Below are 22,314 nucleotides of genomic sequence, written 5' to 3'. Positions count from 1 at the left end.
TAATTCTCCTCATAGCAACACCAATGCTAGGTCTTTTCACCCCCACAGTTATGTCACAGCCCACTCATGCTGCTGATTCCCACATGACTGATTTTGTGAGATTTTTAGTAAGACGTGAACTCGTCACTACTGGTCTGCTTCAAGTTAATGATCAGCCAGAGAGCTATGGGGCTTGGAGGCGTTCTTTCCTGAATGCAGTAAGAGGTCTGGATTTGACATGTACTGAAGAAATGGATCTTCTTGTCAATGGCTGGGAAAAGAGTCTGCTGAGTCTGCAAAGCACATAAGATCCATACATATAAACCAGCCAGCAAAGGGGCTGAAGATAATATGGAGCAGATTGGATGAATGATATGGCTCGGCGGAGGTAATCGAGACAGCTCAGTTTCCCCAGAATCAGCAATAAGGATTACTCAAAAATGAGGGATCTTAGTAACTTATGTTAGATGCCACTAAAGCAGAGGGAGATCTTCCTGGACTTTCCTATCTCAACACAGCCAGAGGTGTCAACCCCATAGTTCAAAAGCTTCCATATGGCTTACAGAAAAAGTGGCAGTCCCACGGATCCAGCTGTAAACAACAACATCAACCTGCATTTCCCCCCTTTTTTCTGTCTTCACTGCCTTTCTTCATCAACAAGCAAAGATTAGAAATGACCCAAGTTTTGTGCTTATAGGTCAAACAGACTCCAACAAAGTAGATAAGCCAACAGGGAGAGCTAGCAGATCGAAGGAAGTTTCTGTCCACAAAACAGATGTCACCAGTTGCCTGCTCAAGACAGAACAAGAAAGAAACTGGATGATCCTGACAAGACATGTCCTGTCCACAATAAGCCACATTCTCTACATAAGTGCCACGCATTTTGTGCAAAATCCATAGAGAAGCACAAGAACTTCCTGAAATAGAATGGTATCTGTTTAAAGTGTTGCATCTCCACAGTACACACTGCCAAAGAATGCCAATCCACTATAAGGTGCACTGAATGTGATAGTGGTTTGCACCCCTCTGTTCTCCATCCAGTACCACTGCCGTGGGTCAAAGATACACACCCCTCCTCAGAAGGGGAGCCAAAGTCTACACAAACACCAAAGGTCATTAATCAGTGCACACAGGTTTGTGAAGGAGATATTACAGACAGGTCCTACTCAAAGATCCTCTTAGCCAGAGTTTATCCTGAAGGATGCCGTGACAAAGCGATGAAAGTATATTGTAAGATTGTGAAAATGGAAAAAATGTCTGTTGTGGTGTAAAAAAACCCACCCTGTGTCCAAAAGGAGTTTTGCCAGTTTATTGGAAAAAAACATTTATTGGACAAACATTATTATTGGACAAAACCGTTTTTATGATAATGAAGGAAATTTGAAAAATAGAAATCAAGACAGAAAATCATGCTAAATATGAAAAGTTTAACAAAAGTGAATAAAAATGAAAAAATAGGCTTGAGAGCCTTTAGGGCACCCATCACCCCAGTAAACCGAGTGTGGACTCGGGTCCTCTTTCGAGGGCTCCTTCTCCCCTCTCCCAAGACAAAGGTTCCCGCTTATCTCTCCAAGTCCCAACTCTCTGTGCTCCCACCCGAACTAACTCTTAAGGTTTTACCAAAAGAATTTATAACAACCCTGCGTATCTGAAGTGACCTCCTTCACCCAATCAGCATTAGCCAGAGAGACAAGCACTCATTGTCAAGGCCTACAGAGATGAATGACCCAACTGCACACTTAGGAAACATACATTGTAATACACCTAAGAACATACCCGATTTTTATACTACCTAAAGCTAAAGATGAAGTGTAATCAATTGAGGTGAAAGATGTGTGTCTGTATGTGTGTGTTGTGATGTGCAGACTTAATGGAGCCTAAAGTTGTACGTGACATCTTCCCATTCCCTTGACAGAAACAGCCTTGAACATCGTAAAGATAGCACAGAAACCTCTAATCTAACTAATAACCCCCACCAGATCAATTGAAGTGATAGTCGCCCCTCTAATCTATGCGTGGGTAGGTTTTCACTAGGTATGTGTATGTATATGTGTGCGTAGGTGTGTGTGCCTGTGCGTGCATATGTATATGTGTGTATATGTATGTGCTTATGTGTGTGTGTCTGTGTGAATGAGTATGGGTGTGTAGAGCCTGACTCTGATAGCTTCCCTTGAGACAGACGACCTTGACACAGATAGGTTCTAGGCACAAAAGAACATCTCCACACTGGCATGTTTCTGAAAATACTGGTATTTATAAATACTGGTATGGTATTTTATATTTAAAATGCCATTAAATAACCTATAGTTTGGTGGTCAAGATCCCCAGATTGCTTACAACATGTTATCTTGGATGAACAAAGCAATAGGTCTTTGGCTCGCTCTGACTTCTTTGACACATTCAACATGCAAGGCCCTACTCCATCATACACTCTGAAAACCTACTCAGGTGTGAGTGAGTATATGGGCAGGGTAACCTCTGGCTTCTACATTGAGTCACTAGATGGTAAAACCATTCAACATTTACCAAGATTGCTGGAATGCAATGAGATACCAGGCAATAGAGTGGAGGTTCCAACACCCAGTGCTGCCTCCTTCTATTCTCACCTGAAGCCAATAGCTCACCTCATTCCAGAAATGAAGCCCAATGTGCCCATTATAAGACCACGACTTCCTGATAATAAATCTCATGCTTTTAACTGCTTATTCCATCTCAAACAAAATCTTGAAAGGAAGCCTGAGATGAGCAAACACTTTTTCTCATTCATGGGAAAGATATTAGAGAATGGATAAATTGAAGTTGCCCCTCCGCTCAAGGAAAATGAGGAACGGTGGTATCAACCTACCTTTGGTGAGTACCATCCAAAAAAGCCAGGTAAAATCTGTGTTGTGTTTGATTCCAGCACCCAGTATGGCGGGGTATCTCTCAATGACGTCCTTTTGAATGTGCCTGATGTTAATAGCATGCTCTTGGGTGTCCTCATTAGATTCTGCAAAGAATCTGTTCCTGCGACAGCAGATATTAAGTAGATGTTCTACTGCTTCCGTGTACAGCAACAAGACAGGAACTTCTTACATTTACTATGGTTCTAAGGCAATGATCCTGCTCAAGATTTTATTGAATATCGTATGACTGTGCATGTCTTTGTGAACAGTCCCAGTCCAGCAGTTGCCATCCACTGCCTAAGAGAGTCTGTAAAAGATGGAGAACCACACTATGCCCCTGAGGTGGAGCAGTTTGTTAACCGTGACTTTTATGTTGACAACAGGCTAAAGTCACTCCACACTGCTGAAGGCATAATCAGTCTGCTGAAAAGGACACGGGATGTTCTTTCAAAGTCCAACCTGAGAATGCACAAAATTGCCTCTAACAGCAAAAAGGTAATGGATGCCTTACTTCCTCAAGATTGTGCTGATGTCCTGAAAGACTTGGACTTGGGCTCAGATACTCCTACAGTACAGTGTAGCCTGAGCCTTAATTGGGATCTTAAGTTTATCTTTATCTGACAAGTTTATCTTTAAAGTTGACATTGAAGAGAAGCCCTTCTCACCTCGTGGCATCTTGTCAGTGGTAAATGGAGTGTATGACCCTCTTGGCATCACAATTCAAGGCAATCACATTCTAAGAAAATTTGACTTGGATTCCCCATTGCCAGAGGATATGTTAGACCAGTGGACATCTTGGAAAGACTCTTTAAAGGACCTCTGTCACCTGCATATTGTGAGTCCCTACACTAAAAAACTTCTCCCTCTGAGGCCAAGAAAAGAGAGCTGAGTGTGTTCTCAGATGCATCAACAAAGGCAATAGCAGCGGTAGCTTACCTGACAGTGATTGAAGAAAGCGAGAATTCTCACACAGGGTTTGTTATGGGCAAAGCTAAGCTGGCTCCCCAGCATGAACACATAGTTCCTAGGTTGGAGCCCTGCGCTGCTGTGCTGGCAGTGGAGTTGGCAAATCTGATCTTGTCTGAGCTTGATATTCACATAGAAGTTATGACCTTCTATATGGATAGCAATATAGTGCTAGGATATATATATACAATGAAACAAGACATTTCTATGTATATGTGAGTAATAGGGTTACACGCATAAGAAGGTCCTCTCATCCACAGCAGTGGAAGTATGTATCCATGGATCAAAACCCTGCGGACTGTGCAACCAGGTCAGTCACTGCTGCCCATCTTTTGGATACCACATGGCTCACTGGGCTCACTTTCCTGATGTAAGCATCCAGAGAATCTCTTGGACTGGACACCTTTGAGCTTGTTGACCCAAACACAGATGCTGAAATCTGTCCTCAAGTCTCCACTCTCAACACACAGGCTGCTCTTCAACAACTTTGATCCCAGCAATTTTCCAGGTTTTCCACATGGCTGTCTCTAAATCGTGCACTCAGTCAGTAACTCAGCAATGTCAGTCATATCTCTCACAGCTACCAGAGTAACCCAGATAAAGGAAGCAACAGCTGTAGAGGATGGCACTTGTGTCAACAAGCACACACAGCTGAGCAGCTCAGTCAGTCCAAGTGCATAATTATCAGGGCCATCCAGGAGGACACTTATGCTGACAAACTGGCATGTTTGAGAAAGGGTGAGAAGGTTCCTCAAAAGAGTGCTCTTAAAAATTTGGACCCCTTCATTGATGGACAGAACCTTCTCAGAGTCAGGGGTCATATAAATGAAGGAGTGTATGGGGGTAGAAGAAAAGAACCGATAATTCCCAGTAAACACCATATCTCAACACTGTTGATTAGACACTGCCATGAGCAGACTTCACACCAGGGATGCCTCTTTACAGAAAATGCCATCTGTATGGCTGGCTACTGGATCATCGGTGTGAAGAGACATGAGCAGCATTATCCACAATTGTGTTACCTATTACAAACTCTGTGGCAGACGTGAAATGCAGAAGATGACTGATCTCCCGGCCGACCTTCTATCCATGGAAACTCCTTTCAATGTGGGATGCGATGTGTTTGGTCCATGGGACATTGCTGCATGTCGAACAATAGGTGGTTTAGTCTACAGCAAAAGATGGGCAGTGATATTCACCTGCTTGGCTGTGAGAGCAGTTCACATAGAGGTCACCGAATCTCTTGACATGTCAAGATTCATTAATGCTCTCTGGCGCTTCCTCTCTGTAAGAGGTCCAGTGAAGCAGATCCATTTGGACAGAAAAACAAACTGTTGGGGCATCTGCTGAACTCAAGATCCCATCTAACATCGATTCAGCTTCTGTCAAGAGGTACCTTGCAGGATAACGCTGTTCCTGGCTATTCAACCCTCCCCACGCTCCTCACATGAGTGATTCATGGGAGAGGATGATAGGAATTGCTAAAAGAATCCTCAATGTTTTTCCAACTGGGAAACTCAAAGCTAACGCACAAAGTACTTACCACTCTGATGGCAGAAGTGACTGCCGTAATCAACGTTAGGCCTCTCATATCTGTGAGTACAGACCCAGATGATCAAGTCATTCTTATACCCACTACTCTCCTGACTCAGAAAGTAAGTGTCCCTTCCGACAACTCTGGAACCAAAGACCTTTTCAAATGACAACGGCGCCAAGTACAGCACCTGGCTCAAACATTTTGGAGCATTTGGAGGAAGCATTACCTTTCTTCTTTGCAGCCAAGGAGGAAGTGGCAATCCATTCAGCCTAACATGGACACTGGAAGCATTGTACTTCTCAAAGATCAGCAGCTGGAAAGGAATGAATGGTCCCTGGGAACTGTCACCCAGGTCATTCCCAGCAAGGATAATAACATTCATAAAACAGAGATTAAACTCCCGTCAGGGTGGGACTTAACTGTATCAGATACCTGCTCACTAGGACCTGTTATTCTCTAGTTCTTGTGCAATTGGAGTGGCATTTAATAATGCCAGGTGGGGAGTGTGCTGTAACAGCCTGTTACATGTAGCGTTTTCCTACCACCTAGTGGCAGATTTTGGTATGTTCTTTATTGCAGTTAGCATAGAGGCTCTGGTGTCATCACACAGGAAGTGTGTTCATTGTTCAGTTAGATGCTGATGGACTTCTCCACAATCTGTTCGCATCTGCCTTCATCTGTTGTCTTTCGTGGCATCGTCTGTATGTATAACTCCAATTCCAATGAAGTTGGGACATTGTGTAAAACATGAATAAAAACAGAATACGATGATTTGCAAATCCTTTTCAACCTATATTCAATTAAATACACTACAAAGACAAGATATTTAATGTTCAAATGGATAAACTTTATTGTTTTTGCAAATATACACTCATTTTGAATTTGATGCCTGCAACACATTCCAAAGAAGTTAGGACAGGGGCAAAAAAAGACTGGGAAAGTTGAGGAATGCTCAAAAGCACCTGTTTGGAACATTCCACAGGTGAACAGGTTAATTGGAAACAGGTGAGTGTCATGATTGGGTATAAAGGGAGCATCCCTGAAAGGCTCAGTTGTTCACAAGCAAGGATGGGGCGAGGTTCACTTTGTGAACAACTGCATGAGCAAATAGTCCAACAGTTTAAGAAAAACGTTTCTCAACATGCAATTGCAAGGAATTTAGGGATTTCATCATCTACAGTCCATAATATCATCAAAAGATTCAGAGAATCTGGAGAAATCTCTGCAAGTAAGCGGCAATGCAGAAAACCAACATTGAATGCCCGTGGCCTTCGATCCCTCAGGCGGCACTGCATTAAAAACCGACATCATTCTGTAATGGATATTCCCACATGGGCTCAGGAGCACTTCAGAAAACCATTGTCAGTGAACACAGTTTGTCACTCCATCTACGAGTGCAAGTTAAAACTCTGCCACGCAAAGCGAAACACCCAGAAACGCCGCCAACTTCTCTGGGCCTGAGCTCATCTGAGATGGACTGACGCAAAGTGGAAAAGTGTCCTGTGGTCTGACGAGTCCACATTTCAAATTGTTTTTGGAAATAATGGACGTCGTGTCCTCCGGGCCAAAGAGGAAAAAGGACTGTCCGGATTGTTATCACAAAGTTCAAAAGCCAGCATCTCTGTTGGTATGGGGGTGTGTTAGTGCCCATGGCATGGGTAACTTGCACATCTGTGAAGGCACCATTAATGCAGAAAGGTACATACAGGTTTTGGAGTAACATATGCTGCCATCCAAGCAACGTCTTTTTCAGGGACATCCTGCTTGTTTCAGCAAGACAATGCCAAGCCACATTCTGCACGTGTTACAACAGCATGGCTTCATAGTAAAAGAGTGCGGGTACTAGACTGGCCTGCCTGCAGTCCATACCTGTCTCCCACTGAAAATGTGTGGCGCATTATGAAGCGCAAAATACGACAATGGAGACCCCAGACTGTTGAGCAACTGAAGTTGTACATCAAGCAAGAATGCGAAAGAATCCCACCTACAAAGCTTCAACAATTGGTGTCCTCAGTTCCCAAACACTTACTGAGTGTTGTTAAAAGGAAAGGTGATGTAACACAGTGGTAAACATGCCCCTGTCCCAACTTCTTTGGAACATGTTGCAGGCATCAAATTCAAAATGAGTGAGTATTTGCAAAAAACAAAGTTTATCCGTTTGAACATTAAATATCTTGTTTATGTAGTGTATTCAATTGAATATACATTGAATTTTTTTTGCAAATCATCGTATTCTGTTTTTATTTATGTTTTACACAATGTCCCAACTTCATTGGAATTGGGGTTGTATAGTCTTAGTATAATGTTCACCTTTACTTACGTTTAGATATCTGTTGAGTTTATATTGTTTTTATGCTATTTTGCTTAGTTAAATAATGCATCTGTAAGCAAGCCTCTACCATGCACAGATAATGTTAGCCTAGCTATTCAGTGTTACAGGGAGCAACGTATTCATGGAAATGTCAATGATTAGAATACTCAACTAATTTGAGATGCGTTTTATTCGTAATTTCACAACTTCCAACGTCATTAAAATTGTGGACAACATTAACTGTCTTCAGAGTCGTGATGTAAAGATGTTGACACTTGTTGTTAGTGCTCTCAGTCAGTAAGAGAGAAAGACAGTACAAGGCTCAAACCAACAAGTTAGACAAGTTCTTTGTAGCCGATACTGGCCATCACACAAGATCATGGACCTCCCATCCCAATATGACCATGTGATTAGTGTTACATAAGCACTGTTTAGTGAGGCGAGTCCAGTGATGGGCACTGCAGCAGATCCTGATAATACTGAAGCCCACTCTGATTTATTATCACCTCACACTCATCCCCTTAGTCTCAAGCCTATTATCTCCCTGGCACACAATCTATACATCTCCCTCTGTGTTAATTTCACATGAACACACTGACTCTTACATCAGTGACAAAGAAAAGCAGGAGTCCTAGGAGACGTTCATGAAACAAAATTTGCACTAATATCCTAATAGTGTGGGGCCAATGAACAGAAGTGACTCACTGAACCACATGCTCATATACTGCATTCTGTTCCGGACTCTTCCAGCCCATGAGCTTCTGTGGTGAACCTGAGTTCCACACAGTTCTGCGTGTGCGCTTGCGCCTTACGGCATAGTTGGGTCAGTGCTGCATACTCACAGCTGGAGAACATGGCCATGTGTGTCTCTCTAACCCCTATGTAGAACTCTCATCTCAAAAGCCAATTACATACTACTGGCATACCTGAAAAACACTGTCATTAGAACCATAAGATTAAAGTGCTAATATCATGGAAAACTAAAGAATATGATGTAATATGTAAACATTCTTAACATTTGAAAACATGCCATTCACTCCCCAGTCTGTACATTACATATTTGGACACTACACTACTTCACTGTTTTTGTGATATCATGCAAACTATCACATTTCATAAATCTGCCTATTCAGTTTACAGCAATTTAGCTCAAGCCAATCATGCTGAAGTTACAAAGAGATATGGTGTGGCGGAAAAGAGGCGGAGTAGCTGCCTTTCCTGCCAGTACGTGGTGGGTGCTCTTCCCCAGATCACAGTGCAATGATTTTTCACATTCTGCCCTACACTCAGTCCAAATACCCAGGCCTACTTTTGCTCTTGTTGTAATGAAACATGCAGCTGTTTACTGTTTACAAGTACTGATGATATCCACAATGTGCTCAGAAAAGCATATTGTGATGAAATTCATCACATTAAGAAATACTGTCAGGCTCCCCTTTCATGATATACTAAGAAAACACACTGTGATGTATTTTATCATGATAACAATAACATGTCATTACACACATGATCACACCCATGACCACCCCTACTAATAGTGTCAATTTGAATTTAATGATACTAAACTGGTATTAATCTTGTACTTGTATCAAGCTTTAAAAACTCAGTCTGAATTAAAATCCATATAATTAGCCTCCAAGTGTTTAAACAAAAGCCACAGTCAGTTTTCCTGAAGTCTCAGAGGTAGAACTCTGACAGTAGAGTTAATTGTTAAGGGAGCCAGCTCAAAACAGTCCGGCCAGCGTATCACACAAGCGTTCACAGAATTCACAGTCAGCTGAGCACTCGCTTTTATAACATGTTACACTCAGCAGGCAACTGGTTTTCTTTCACTGAGCTGCCGACTCAGCAATACTGAGGGATGGATGGAGGGGAGCGTGATGAAGAGTGGAGCATGGCACAATATTTACCCAACAGATGACAAAACAGTCTTTGAAAAAAGGCTGCCAGCATATTCCCCACAGCTTGGTCAACCATCTAATGCACATATTCTCTTAAAAACAGAGATGCCTACAACAATACCATAGAAGATCTAGCTTTGGTTCCTAAAGAGCTTTGGACTGGATATTTTTTTAAAGAAACACTATTGTGTTTGTTTAATATAAACTATATCTGCCAAATCTGTAGCATATAGCAAACTAATTTGTTGTCAGTGGTATAGTGGTGTAGCTAGAATTTAATTTTGGGAGGGCCTCATAGCAGGTTGGGGGGGCTAGCTTGGTTGTCAACCACCAAGTAGTCCTACCTTTTACAGCAATAGTAGTACATGTCTAGGGGGAATCGATGATTTTATCGTTTTTACTCAGAAAAGCGCCAACTTTATTTTCCTTAGCATGGTCAACTTTACTGCTTACATAGTTCACTATGGCTAGGTAGGAGTCTACACCAGGAACAGACCCAGCTCAGCTCCTACAAATTCTCATGAGTTCCTACAATCTGCAGTAACAGTCGACCAGGCTGTGTTTACATGACGACAGTGAATAAAAGCCTTTTCCGAGGCTCATTGCCGAAATTGTTTAAAATTACAATTACACAACTGATGGCAACGTTGCTGTGTAAACATTGCCACGTTGACAGGGGTCATTGACATGGTGAGAGTTTTTGGTGGTCACATTTAAAGGTTGAAGTAAAGGCACAAGAAATCAAAAACTCATGAAGCGTCATGAAGTTCATCCTATAAGTTCATCCTATAAGAGTGCAAGATGAGTTCAAAGTCCTCCAACGCCAATTAAAACAGAAAAATGTACAGATCCCCTCCATAGCTCTGCACCTGACATGGTTAGCCACAGATACAGATGCAAATTATGACTAGACTACGACTCTGTTTACACTTGGTCACTTAATGTGACTATCTGGGTTGTATTCTGATAAGATTTTAGCCACATGCATCTCCAGTTAGTTAGCTGGTCTGATATCCAATGACTGCGTGGGATGGAATATGCCAATAAACCAATTAGCAATTGTTCCTGTAAGTCATCTGCAGTTTATTTTGTACAGTAGTGTCCGTCCATATTGCTATTAACCACTTAATTTGGCTTGGTCCACAACCATGTGCATCCTCCATGATTATATCCCCCCTCATAGACATGGTTCAGGTGCCCAGTGACTTGCATAGGAAGGTGTTCGGTTTGTGCTACGAGAGATTTTGGTTGTCAAATGTATGTTAGAGAGACAGATCCATTTAAACTGCTATAACATCTGGCTTGATTTAAGTGATCGAATTTCTATCTGTTTAAAATGCATCAGGTGTGTTTACACTTGCATTTTTATGTCGACTGGCTTTTTTTTTATCCAAATATAATCCTGATACTCAAAACACATTACGAACCAACCACAGAAAAGTTCTTTAAGTAACCAAGGTGTTTTTTCTATGTTATCACTCCAAAAAACCCTTAAGAGTGTAATCTCGATGTCAGCACAAAGGTCTTACTTGTCTCACTATTATATTAGGTCAAAAGAAAAGCATCAAATACATCAAAATGTCATGTTTTTAAATATCTACAGAAATTGATCAGGTCTCAGCAGCATGAGCTCCTCTTGGCAGATAGTGTGGCATGCAGTATGTCATTTAGGGCACAGTGAGGGTATGGTGATGGGGTGGGTTACATCAGCATCTAGTGAGGCAAAATTGTTCTAGCTGCTTAGCTCACATGCCGACACTTCATGTCCAGTCCTGTCAGTCTCCTCAAACAAATAAGCATCCCCAAGGCACAGCTCTTCCTCGCTACACTAAAGAATCTCTCATGGGCACCATGGAATAAAGCCGTCACACATTGGCACTGTTAACCCAAGAAAAATATTGTGCCTCTCCTTTTTGTCCAGAGAGACTTAAGTCACTCAAATAATTCAATGTGCAGGTTTTTACAAGGTCTTAAATGTAAACCTGTGATCAAAGATCAAACATTGTTTCAAAAATGTATTGTTTATATGCACTTACTTTTTGAAACATGATTCATCTAAAAACCATTATGCAGAGTAAATGTAACAACTTTCCAGCCTAAAACTAGCTTCTCATCTGTTATAATGTAATATTTAACAGCACAGTACTGCATCCCTCAGCCCCACCGGTTTGACAGAATTCACGATTTTGTATGCATCTTATTTGTCAATTGTTTCTCACTATGGTACACAGCATGCATTACATTAATATATCATACAAATACTGGGAATCTACCCATGGCTTTAAACAAATACAGATATTTACAGCTATTCAGCTACATTTAGCATTGGCTAGCAAAAAATAAATACATAAATAATCATCATCATCATCCAAAACAAACCCTAAAGCAGCTGTAGTCCTACCCTCAAGATACAGTGCAATGAAAAAGTATTTATTCCAATTTCAGATTTTTGCATACTTTTGCATATTACTACATACATGTCACAGTGAATGCTTTTAGACCTTTAAACAAAATGTAATATTACATAAAAATAATATATCAAACCCAGTATGTATAAAAATGATTATTCTGTTTATTTAAGGAGCAAAGTTATCCAACCAATATAGTCAACTAATTAACCAAATTTAATTGATACTGAGATTCAGCTGACTGAACACAATCAGGCTTGCAGACTATGTAGTCACCCCAGCTTTCTTACAAGAACATTAGATAAGATCAAAAGAATATCCAGAAGAGTTGAGGATCAGTCTAGAAAGGATTACAAATCCACCCCTAAGCTACATCACAGAACCATAGTGAAAGCCATTGTCTACAGACTGTGAACCCTGGTGAATCTTTACCGGAGCGGATAACCTGTCAAAATTTCCCCAAGAAACAAATCATCCAGGAAGTCACCAAAGGTTCAAAAACACACTCCACAGTAAATAAAAGACTCTGGGTAAAAGTGGCATTCATGAAAGAACAGCAAGGCAGAAAACACTACTAACTGAATGAAACCCAGACTCCTCTCAAGTTTGCAAAAAAGTGTCTGGATCCTTATGGCTTTTGAGAGAAGTTTCTGTGGACAAACCAGGTTGAAGTGTAACTTTTTAGACAACAAAGGTCCTTTTATATCTGCCCTAAAACAGGTTCTGCATTTCACTTTAGTAACATCATATCTGCATTCAAACATGGTGGTGGAGGTGTTTGCTGCCTTGGGATCTGGACAACTTACTATTACAGAATAACCTTCTGAATCATGTTCTGTACCAGAAAATGCTTAAGGAGAGTTTCTGCCCATGAGCTGAAGTTGAAACATATCTGATTTATACAGCAAGACAAAGATCCAAATCAAAAAAGCAAGTCCATATCTGAATGGCTGAAAAGAAACCAAACTAATGTTGTGGAGTGGCCTTGTCAAAGTCCTGACTCGAACTCAATAAGAAATGCTGTGGCAAGACCTCAGATGAGCAGCGCATGTTCAAAACATTCCAATATATCTGAATTAATGCACTTCTGCAAAGTCAGCCATTCACAATGTTAAAGTGCTTTTTTGATTAAATTACAGGAAATGGTGGTTGCAGTTGCTGCTGCAGATCACAAAAGTTTTTTAAAGGGGGGAAATAACTTTTTTTTACATGGGTGATCAACATGTACGACATTATTGCTTTATAAATAAATTAAATAAATTCAGCGTTGTGTTTTGTGTTTGATAAGATTCTCTTTGCCTAATATCACATTTTGTTTAAATATTAAATGACATTCAGAGTGATTAATATACAATAATGAGAAAACAGAAATGGGGTACCCTCTTTTTCACAGGACGGTACATCATCAGGATGGGGTCTCAGTGGTTTTTAAATCTGAAATTCTCACTCTCAAGATGGTTATGGCACCAATGCAGAGGTGCAAGTAGGCATGTTTATGACAGCAATGGTAACATTTTTCATTTAGCCAGAGTGCCTCTTTAACGTACCAATTAGGTGCACAAAGGAGTTCTTGCACATTAGATATGTTATGATAACTTGAAAAATGCACTCATAGGCCAAACAACTCAGCCAGAGGAGTTAATATTGCATGAGTCACTAAATGACATTTACCACCACAGCTCATGTTGCTGTACTTCGGTTTCAGTGGGTGTTCGGCCGTGTTGTTTTTCCTACATGAAATAAAGCATCCCCAATGAAAAAATGTAATGGGCTAATTTTTAAAAGGATATTTAATTAAGGGGAAAGTTATGACATGTGACAAAGACCTAAAACCCTAAAAAATCATAATTAGATTCTGAAAGCAATTTCCTCTGCATTTAAGAGAGTTAACATCCTCGAGGAAGTAAACAGAGAGAATCTCTTTATTTTGAGTTCATTAATCATCACACCTAAAGGGGAGATTACTTTACCAGGTTGAACTGGAAAATAATTTCATTCCAGAATAACCTCATCTACCCATGACTGTACAGAAGGAAACATCCGTTATGTGCATAACATCATTTAGCGCAGCACCGCTTCTTCTAGAGGTTATTTTAAGTCTCCATAACAGGAGAGGAGGTTCAACACACTAGAATTTCTTACTCATCCATTTAGTTTAGCATGGATGCCTATGCAAAGGAAAGGCATCAGCTAGACCTTATTTAGCAGCAACAAAGCCTTCCAATTAATGTTACTTATTATTATCTCAAAACAAAGCCAAATATATTAATGAGGCATTTTGGTAACCAAAAAATTTAAGTCAAATAAAACAAAACATTTCACTGCTGCTGAGACATAACACCAGCTTTATCTCTATCTAACCATGAGATCTGTGAATAATTGATACTCAGCATAAGAGGACCTATACATCAGGTCAAATGTGAAGAGTACAATGACAAGATAGCCCTCTTGTCATCTGTACTATATTTCTACCTCCGGTCAGACTCATTTCACTGATCCACTTCTTTATATCTTCATAGGGAGAGTATTTACCTGAACAGTACAGCTTACCCTATACAGTAAATAAATATAATGGGAGATCAAGTACATTTACATTTACAGCATTTAGCAGATGCTCTTATCCAGAGCGACTTACATGAAAGTGCTTTGTCTATCTAGAGAAAGTATCTTTGCTAGTTACCAATATGTTAAAGAGAAAGCCAGTCCCTGAGCTCAGATACTGCTAAGAAACAAAAAGTCAAGTCAATGCCATGTACTATATGTGAAATTCCTTTCATTCTCAGCTCAAGGGAAAAGTTGGATGTGGATATTGGTCTTAAAAATGTAGGTATAAAAACTATACCAGCTGAGGGCTGATTGCTTACTTCAGCCCCAGGTCCTTGTAAACATACATATAGGGCCACTGCAGCTTAGACTTACATTCTAGGTTATATTTAGCCTATATGCGTTTACGTTAACTGATTTAATGAAAACGTACATTAAATATCACATAAATCAATTTGAAAAATGTTAAATGATGCACACTAAAGCAACTTGCATGCTAGTAGGTGCCCCTCATGGAGGAACGTCTTATTAACACACAGACTTGAGTGAATGAGTGAGTGAGTCAGTGAGTGAGTGAGCTCCAAAGTCATGCCTGTGGGTTTTCCATAGTAAAAATGTTTAAAACATAACATCATATGAGGCTAATTAATAATACAATCTCACATGTACATATTATTAGAATACTATTAGCAAGCTGTAAAAATTACTTTTCTTCTAGTTCTCTTTCCTAGAACAGTGATTATCATCTTTGAAACATCATCCCTGGCTTCGTCACTGGCTCACTTATCAAGCATGGCTCATTTCTGAAGTATTGCTCATTATTCCCCTGGCCTAGTAGCAGTTTGGTTGAGAAATGTTGAGAAACATCCTGCATCTCCAAAACCTTATGATCTGGTGTAATATGCACAAATTTAGGTTTGAGATGTCCTTTGACGTAAACATGTTAAAACTTGTGAGGTTGTCCTGCTCTCAAAGACCCTATTACTCTACTACACTATTGTATACTACCCTTTTACACACACAAACACACACATACACAAACAACATCCCCTCACTCACTACACACCATTATCTAACCATGTCAGGACTATGGGCTTGAGAATGTCATGCCACACTCTTTGCTTATCTTTACACATGCCAGGTGGGGCTCCGCTCTGTCCCTTGCATAAAGTCTGCAAGCACCGGGAGCACTTAGTGTCCACTATAAGTCTGGAGTTTTGCCCTGCTTTTCTTTAGAACCAAGCGGAAAGTAGATAAACCAGCCAGAAAAAGACATTCCCATCAATTATTATGTTAATGATTAATACAACCAAAACACCTGACATCACAGCCACTTAGGCTAGCCTACATGAGAAGAGAGGAAATGTTTAGATAGAAAGGAGGGCTATCATTATCAAATTGTGTATATAGATTTCTTATAAGTTATATTCTCCACAAAACTTGTCAGAATTTTTATGAAGAGGCAATTTTATTAAAGAGTAAATTTGATGAAACTGCCAGTTCATGTTTACATCATTTCAGACATTTCTAACCTAGATGTGTGCTTATTATGCCACAACATAAGGTTTTACTAATGCAGAACTGTAATTAAAATAAATTTAAAAAAAAGAAAAGCTGAAGAAACTGATCTGTGGTGGTGGCTGGAGCTTTTCCTGGGGTTTTAACATGATGATCAGTGATGCTCTTGCTGAGGGTGGCAAAGCGTTACTCATTCATCAAGCAGTGCAGAACCATGTGTGAGGCATTTCTGAGTGTGACTGGAGTGCTTGTACACACTCCAACAAAGAAACTCAGTGCTTCTAGATGTTTTTAAGAACTAGACTTTTAGGCTCTCAGTTCTTCGTCCACTAATGGAAATAATGGATTTGTATCATAAACTATATGAGCTGCATCTTCTGTCAAATGAGTAACCACAGAGTACTACAACAATAGTGCATTAGGTAATTGCTCAGTCTCATTTTATGTTTATGAGCCAGAAAATAAAAGAAAGGAGAAGGAGACACAATTAGTGAATAATAGGGTGTGAGGTTATAATAAGAATGGCTAGACACTAGCAGCCAGACAGCCAAATCTGAACTAATTCATAATTCACCAATTACATTCTGAACATCGTTTTCATAGCATAATGCCTTTCAGCTGGGGGTAAAATGAATATAGCAACTCCCAAAGGAGGGCACAACGGTTTTTAAAGGCACACCAGTGTAGCAGGATGTTGCACCTTCTTTGGCTTCAGAACAGCCTGAATTTGATACTGGATGCACTGTGAAGGAATGTTGTACCATGCGGAAAATACTGTGTTGTACAGTTTCTGCAAACTGTATGGCTGCACCGCCTTCTGAGGACAGCCCTCTCTATCTTCTCCTAAAAATGAGGTTGAGATCTGAGGACTGTGCAGACCACTGAAGCAAGTTTCTGGAACCATTCAGTGATTATACATTGTGACATGATGCATTACTATGCTGGATGTCTCCATCTGAGTGTGGATAAACTGTAGCCAAGGAGTGATGAACTTCAGATATGCTGTGCTGTTCAGGCATTCTTCAAAGGGTATCACAGGCCGTAACACGTGCCAGAAAACACTCCACACCATCACACTGCCACCACAGGGCTGTACTGTCCACATCAAACAGGATGGATCCTCGGACTAATGTTGCTTGCACCAAATTCAGATCCTTCCATCAGCATGACGCAAAAAGAGCTTGGATTCATCTGACAAGGCGCCTGTGACCACTGGAGAAAAACTTTCTTGTTGCTCACACACAGCAATGGCACCCAACATGGTCTTCAGCTGTTGTAATGTATTCAAGAATGTCCAATAAATTATGCATTCTGAGAGGATATTATCCACATGAATGGTGAACTCAGAAGTTTTTTTGCTGCTTGCAGCCCATCTGTTTGTTTGAACCATTCTCGCCATTCTCTTTCGACCGTCCTTATCCACAAGCTGTTTTTGTTCACAGGAATGCTGACCACTGGCAGTTGTTTGCTTTTCACACCATTCTTAGGAAAGTCTTGAGACATTTTGTTGGAAAGCCTGAAAGCTACAACTGGCATAACTGTTTTGTTGATGGGAAATAAATACACATCCTCCATATACTTTTTAATGAGCAATTACTGTTTATTTGATGAATTTAACGTAGTGGAAAAAAGTAAACCATACAGTATGGCCTGTCCAAATTTATGGTACCTTATTTTATGTTTTATTTTTTCCCAATTGGTTCAATTCAGTAAATAAACAAAAACTGCTAACTAAAATTAGCAGAAAATGTTGTATCTAAATTTGTTTCTGAACTTATTTTCACCTACAAAATCAACAAATCTTGCAATTTGATCAGGGCCATTCAAACTTCTGCATACAACTATTTACAACTTGGAATGCACAGTAACTGTAGAGGGGGGTGATCCTTATTACAGACATGTATAGTGTATAGTAAATATTTAGAATTTAAAGGAATAATTTGGCAAAAATCAAAAATTTTCACATACCTTAGATATAGTCAATGACAAGACATGGCAAGACATGTCAGGTGTTGAAATTTTGCTTCTATAGTGTAGTGCTGGAGCTACAATGCTAATGTTCACAAACCCAAGACATCATCCAAATCTTTTCTGTAAATACAGCCCCAAAACCTCTTTTAGTTCACATTAAGGTTGCACAACTTGTCAATGTAGTTTAGAGCACAACATAACATACTGTGAGCTATAGAAGGTTCAAAAGTAACATAGAATCCATGTGAAACTTGAGGCTACTAAGGAAATGCATGATATGCGTGCATGTGAAGGGAAGTCGGATTCTGCAGGGGAGTCGGAATTCGGCACTACACTATTATCTACAATGGCTGCCCCCCCAGCACTTAGCTACATGATGAAGTCATGATGAAGTCATGATGAAGTCAATCACAGTAAGAGATTTTATGTCTTAAACCAAATCAACAAGTCTCTAGGACTTTTAATGAAAACCTGGAGCTTGAGTGTGTTTACAGAAAAGGTCTAGGTGACTGTTAACTTGTAGTGTTTGTTAGCAATGTTAGCTTCGTAGCTAAAGAAGCAAAAAGAGGAAAATCGTGTAAATTAGATTTTTTTTTCTTGATCCTAGCATTTGCTAGAGAGTGGTTATTTTTCTGCAACAAACTTGGCCTTGAATACTGCACATAATAAAATCTGGAAACAAACAAAATATATTCAAATTTGTTGCAACAAAGCTTTTTCATAGCTAGGTTTCCATTCATGCTTCGTCATGCATACTTACACATACTGAATAAAAAATGGCTCGATGGAATCTGCCAATACTGAATAAAATCATCAGAATTAAAAACATAAAAGTTTGTATGCTCATTTGAGGTGGATAAACATTTTGGTAAGTTACAACTGAAACACATTTGCTGAATGGTGAATTTAGATGGTAAACAGACATAAGGAGCTTGCAGCTTACATTTGTAATTTTTTACTCTTATACTGTACAATATAGCCATACATAAACAAAACAGCTAAGAGGAATTCCCGACGTTAAACATTTCTCTGTATATTCTATCAATATTTATTGGAAGTGGTTTTATGAATGTGAAGTAGAGAGTTTTACTCTATTCTACAGAGCCGATGACTGCTTTATTCATTTTTGGGGGAAATTCCAGCTATTAGCTTTCATTTATGGATGGAAACCAGGCTGGTGACAAATCTATCATCTAAGCCATTCGCCCATGGATTTGGTTCCAATGACTCTATACAAGACAACTGACTTAAATTAATTGTGCACTACTTGCAAGGCAGCCAAACAACCCAAATCAAACCAGCCCAAAACTTCAGCTTTCACCAGTAAAGCTCACTGTCATTTGACGGCACTAGTGCAGGTAGCTTGCTAAGCTGATCTGCCACTTACTAAGCCTTTCTGAGTAAAATTCAGGAAACTACACAAATGATGCCACAACCAACAATAGCAAATGGCCATCTAATGAACTAAACTTCAGAGCGCTATCAGCAGTAGATGAGTCACTCTGGATGTGCCGTTTTTAGCTTGGGCTCCACGTTCTAAACATAAACCTGATAAAACAATCCCTAGCTTCAGTGAATGGACTGCATTCATTGTGAATAACTGTTAAATGTCAGTGGTGAATGATACTTTAAAAGCATCTTGATATTTAAGAGTATATTATATGATGCTGCATAATGGCTAAACACCTTTAAGTAGGTGCTATTTGTGACTGTTGTGTTCATACCTGCAAGCTTCATTTTCAAATGTAAAACCTGTTCTTTTTATATTACTGCTGATTATGCACATACACTGTTTTTAGTGTTCTAGCACAACCCTTGAAGGCATCTGTAGGTTTACTCCAGCATCATATGGTAGAGTCCATTCAAACATCAACATACTATCAACATAGCCCCGCAAGGAGGCACTAGGGTTTACAGCCTCATAGATCTAATTCTCCAAGACAATTTGCTTTCCATATTCGTTTATCCTTCTCAAATCACACATCTTGCTTTTGTAAGCATTTTAATAATACTATATAATATTTTAATAATATTATATTATATAATAACATTTTTCTAATATTGACTCACAAAAACATACAGTAATGTGTCAGAGACTGCCCTTTATTTGTTTATCCTACAGTAAAATAGCCATTAACTACTAGCTCCTGATTTTTCATGAGATATTTCTGAGGAGATCAGATATAAGATAATCCATTTGTATAAGGAAGGTGACAGTAAAATAAGTAAAATAGCAGTTTCAAAATTGGAAATCAAAAAAGACAACTCAACACTATGGGCCTAAAAGAATGCTATCACAAATGTGTTAGTAAGAAAAGCAAAAACTGCTCATCAACACAAAGATGCTGCTGGTGTTCTCAAAACAATAGACTGTCCACCCCAGAGTCCAGACCTCAATATCACTAAATACGTTGGCGATTACTTGGACTGTGGAACATAGAAAGAGAAAATGCAAACTGACGTCTATGACTGAAATGGTTAAAAGTATCTACATAGATTTCTTTGAGAAACTGAAGGCATGTATCCTAAGAGAAACTGAAGGAGGAAAGGTAAAGGGTGGACACATCAAATACTGGACAATATGTTTAGATGTTGATTATTTAGTTGTTTTTTTTCCAGACACCGAAAAAGGAATAGTTTGTATTTAATGGCTGTTTTAACTGGAAATGCAGTAAATGAAGGGTCTCTACTGTAGTTTCTACAGTAATGTATATGATTCATACAGTAATTAAATCCAGGATAGTGTTCTTCAAGACAGGTTGCAAACCTATGAGGCCAAGGTTAGGAGCAAATGTCAGATTTTAACAATGCGCTCACTTGACTAAGGAGATAATATAACGCCCTTGTGTTACTCTCCTCAAATTGACGACTGAGGCAGAAAGATCAATGCTATGGAGGTAATGCTGCCCCTCCATTACAAAGCCATACATGACTACACATAGACAAAATCTCTGAAGAACAGCTGAGATATAGCTGACGGCATTTATTATCAGCGCAAAAGCTCCACATTAAACCAATGTGTTTTCAAGCTGAGCAGGAATAGCAGCCACACTGTGCAGTCAGTGGCTGTTCAGTCATATGGAATAACAGGCTGCTGCTGTTGCTTCACGGCCCTCCCCCAAGTCCCTCGTTATATGCAGCAATCGAAGAGGAGAGAGTGCTTTTTTCATTTGGGGAAAGGAAGCAGGTGTCACTGATAAACACACACACACACACACACACACACACACAATCTTCCCCTCCCCCGACGCTCTCCACACAACTACATCTGCCTGCTGAATTTCTACAACCAGCTTTGCCTGCAGATGTGTGCGCTGATCTGCGCGCCCATCCGCATGTCATGCCACCAAGCCAAATGCTCAGCCATCTCAAACTCATCTCTCTGCACACAAACGGCACTTACCGCCTCCGAGTCTTCAAAGCCATGCAGGTACAAATTGTCGTACATGGAGGTAAGATATTCCAAGAAGTGCTTCTTGATGAAAGCAGACTAATATAAGGAAGAGCAAAGATCAATGATGGGGGATACAATCCCCTTGCAAACAGCAAAGACCTAAAAGCAAGCAAAGATGCCAAAAGAGACAGTGGTCCCCCCCTTCTTCTTCTTTTCAAAGTGTGCTGTCACTGAGATGTGTTCCTGAGCATCGATCCTGATCCCTTTCACATCATAAGGCAATGAGACTCTCCCCAGAGGCAGCGGAGACCTGGCATTTTATCAGCCTTTTACACACAGTGCAGGAGAGTGGAGCTTTCCTCAAATCACAGCCCTTGATGACAGCGCAGAGGGGGCAGGCTGCTCATTGGCTGGTGGGAGCTCCAGTCAGAATGGGTAAGTGGTCTCTCCCCTTGATGGTGAATAAGGAGGAGTTGGAGGAAGCAAAAAGGGGTCTACAGCCATCCACTCCTCGACCACAGGGGGCTTGTTTCCTGTATTTTTTCTCTCACCCTAGCTCATTTTTGCTCCCTATGCCCTCCCCTTTTCTCAGTCCTCCCACTTTTCCTTCTGCCTCTAGTTCTCAGAGTCTTGCTCTCTCACGTGTGCACACGCGCACCCACTGCTTCCTGTCGAGACACAATGCAAACAGACACCTCACAAAGGCGCATGTTGATTTGTCTGAGCCAGACAAAACTATCAAACTGTCAAAGTAACATTTCATATCTAACTCCTAAATGCAAATCACCCCTTTAGCTTTTATAGCATGTGAATGGTGAGCGCTAATACCTTGAAGACAGAGGAACAATAAGGTATCACGCTCCTCTCTGGGAACAGAGCAATGAAATCTACATCAGTGTC

The 22,314-nt window shown here is 40.2% G+C and overlaps 1 protein-coding gene across 2 annotated transcripts in view; it reads right to left on the bottom strand.

Annotated features, from left to right (window-relative positions):
- cacnb4a (calcium channel, voltage-dependent, beta 4a subunit) overlaps nt 1-22,314 on the bottom strand; it is a 57,319-nt gene that overhangs the window by 25,473 nt on the left and 9,532 nt on the right. Inside the window, exon 1 of one of the 2 annotated variants that reach the window (XM_017709538.2) lies at nt 21,424-21,790. The exons of the other annotated variant lie outside the window; for it this stretch is intronic. Within the exon in view, the coding sequence (XP_017565027.1) occupies nt 21,424-21,468 (45 nt within the window). The 5' untranslated portion in view covers nt 21,469-21,790. Of the gene's footprint in view, nt 1-21,423; nt 21,791-22,314 lie in introns of those variants that run through there. 2 annotated transcript variants of the gene reach the window in all.

The sequence above is a fragment of the Pygocentrus nattereri genome, chromosome 6 (assembly GCF_015220715.1).
Source record: "Pygocentrus nattereri isolate fPygNat1 chromosome 6, fPygNat1.pri, whole genome shotgun sequence".
NCBI classification, from domain to species: Eukaryota; Metazoa; Chordata; class Actinopteri; order Characiformes; family Serrasalmidae; genus Pygocentrus; species Pygocentrus nattereri.
This window is presented reverse-complemented; position numbering and strand designations above follow the sequence as displayed.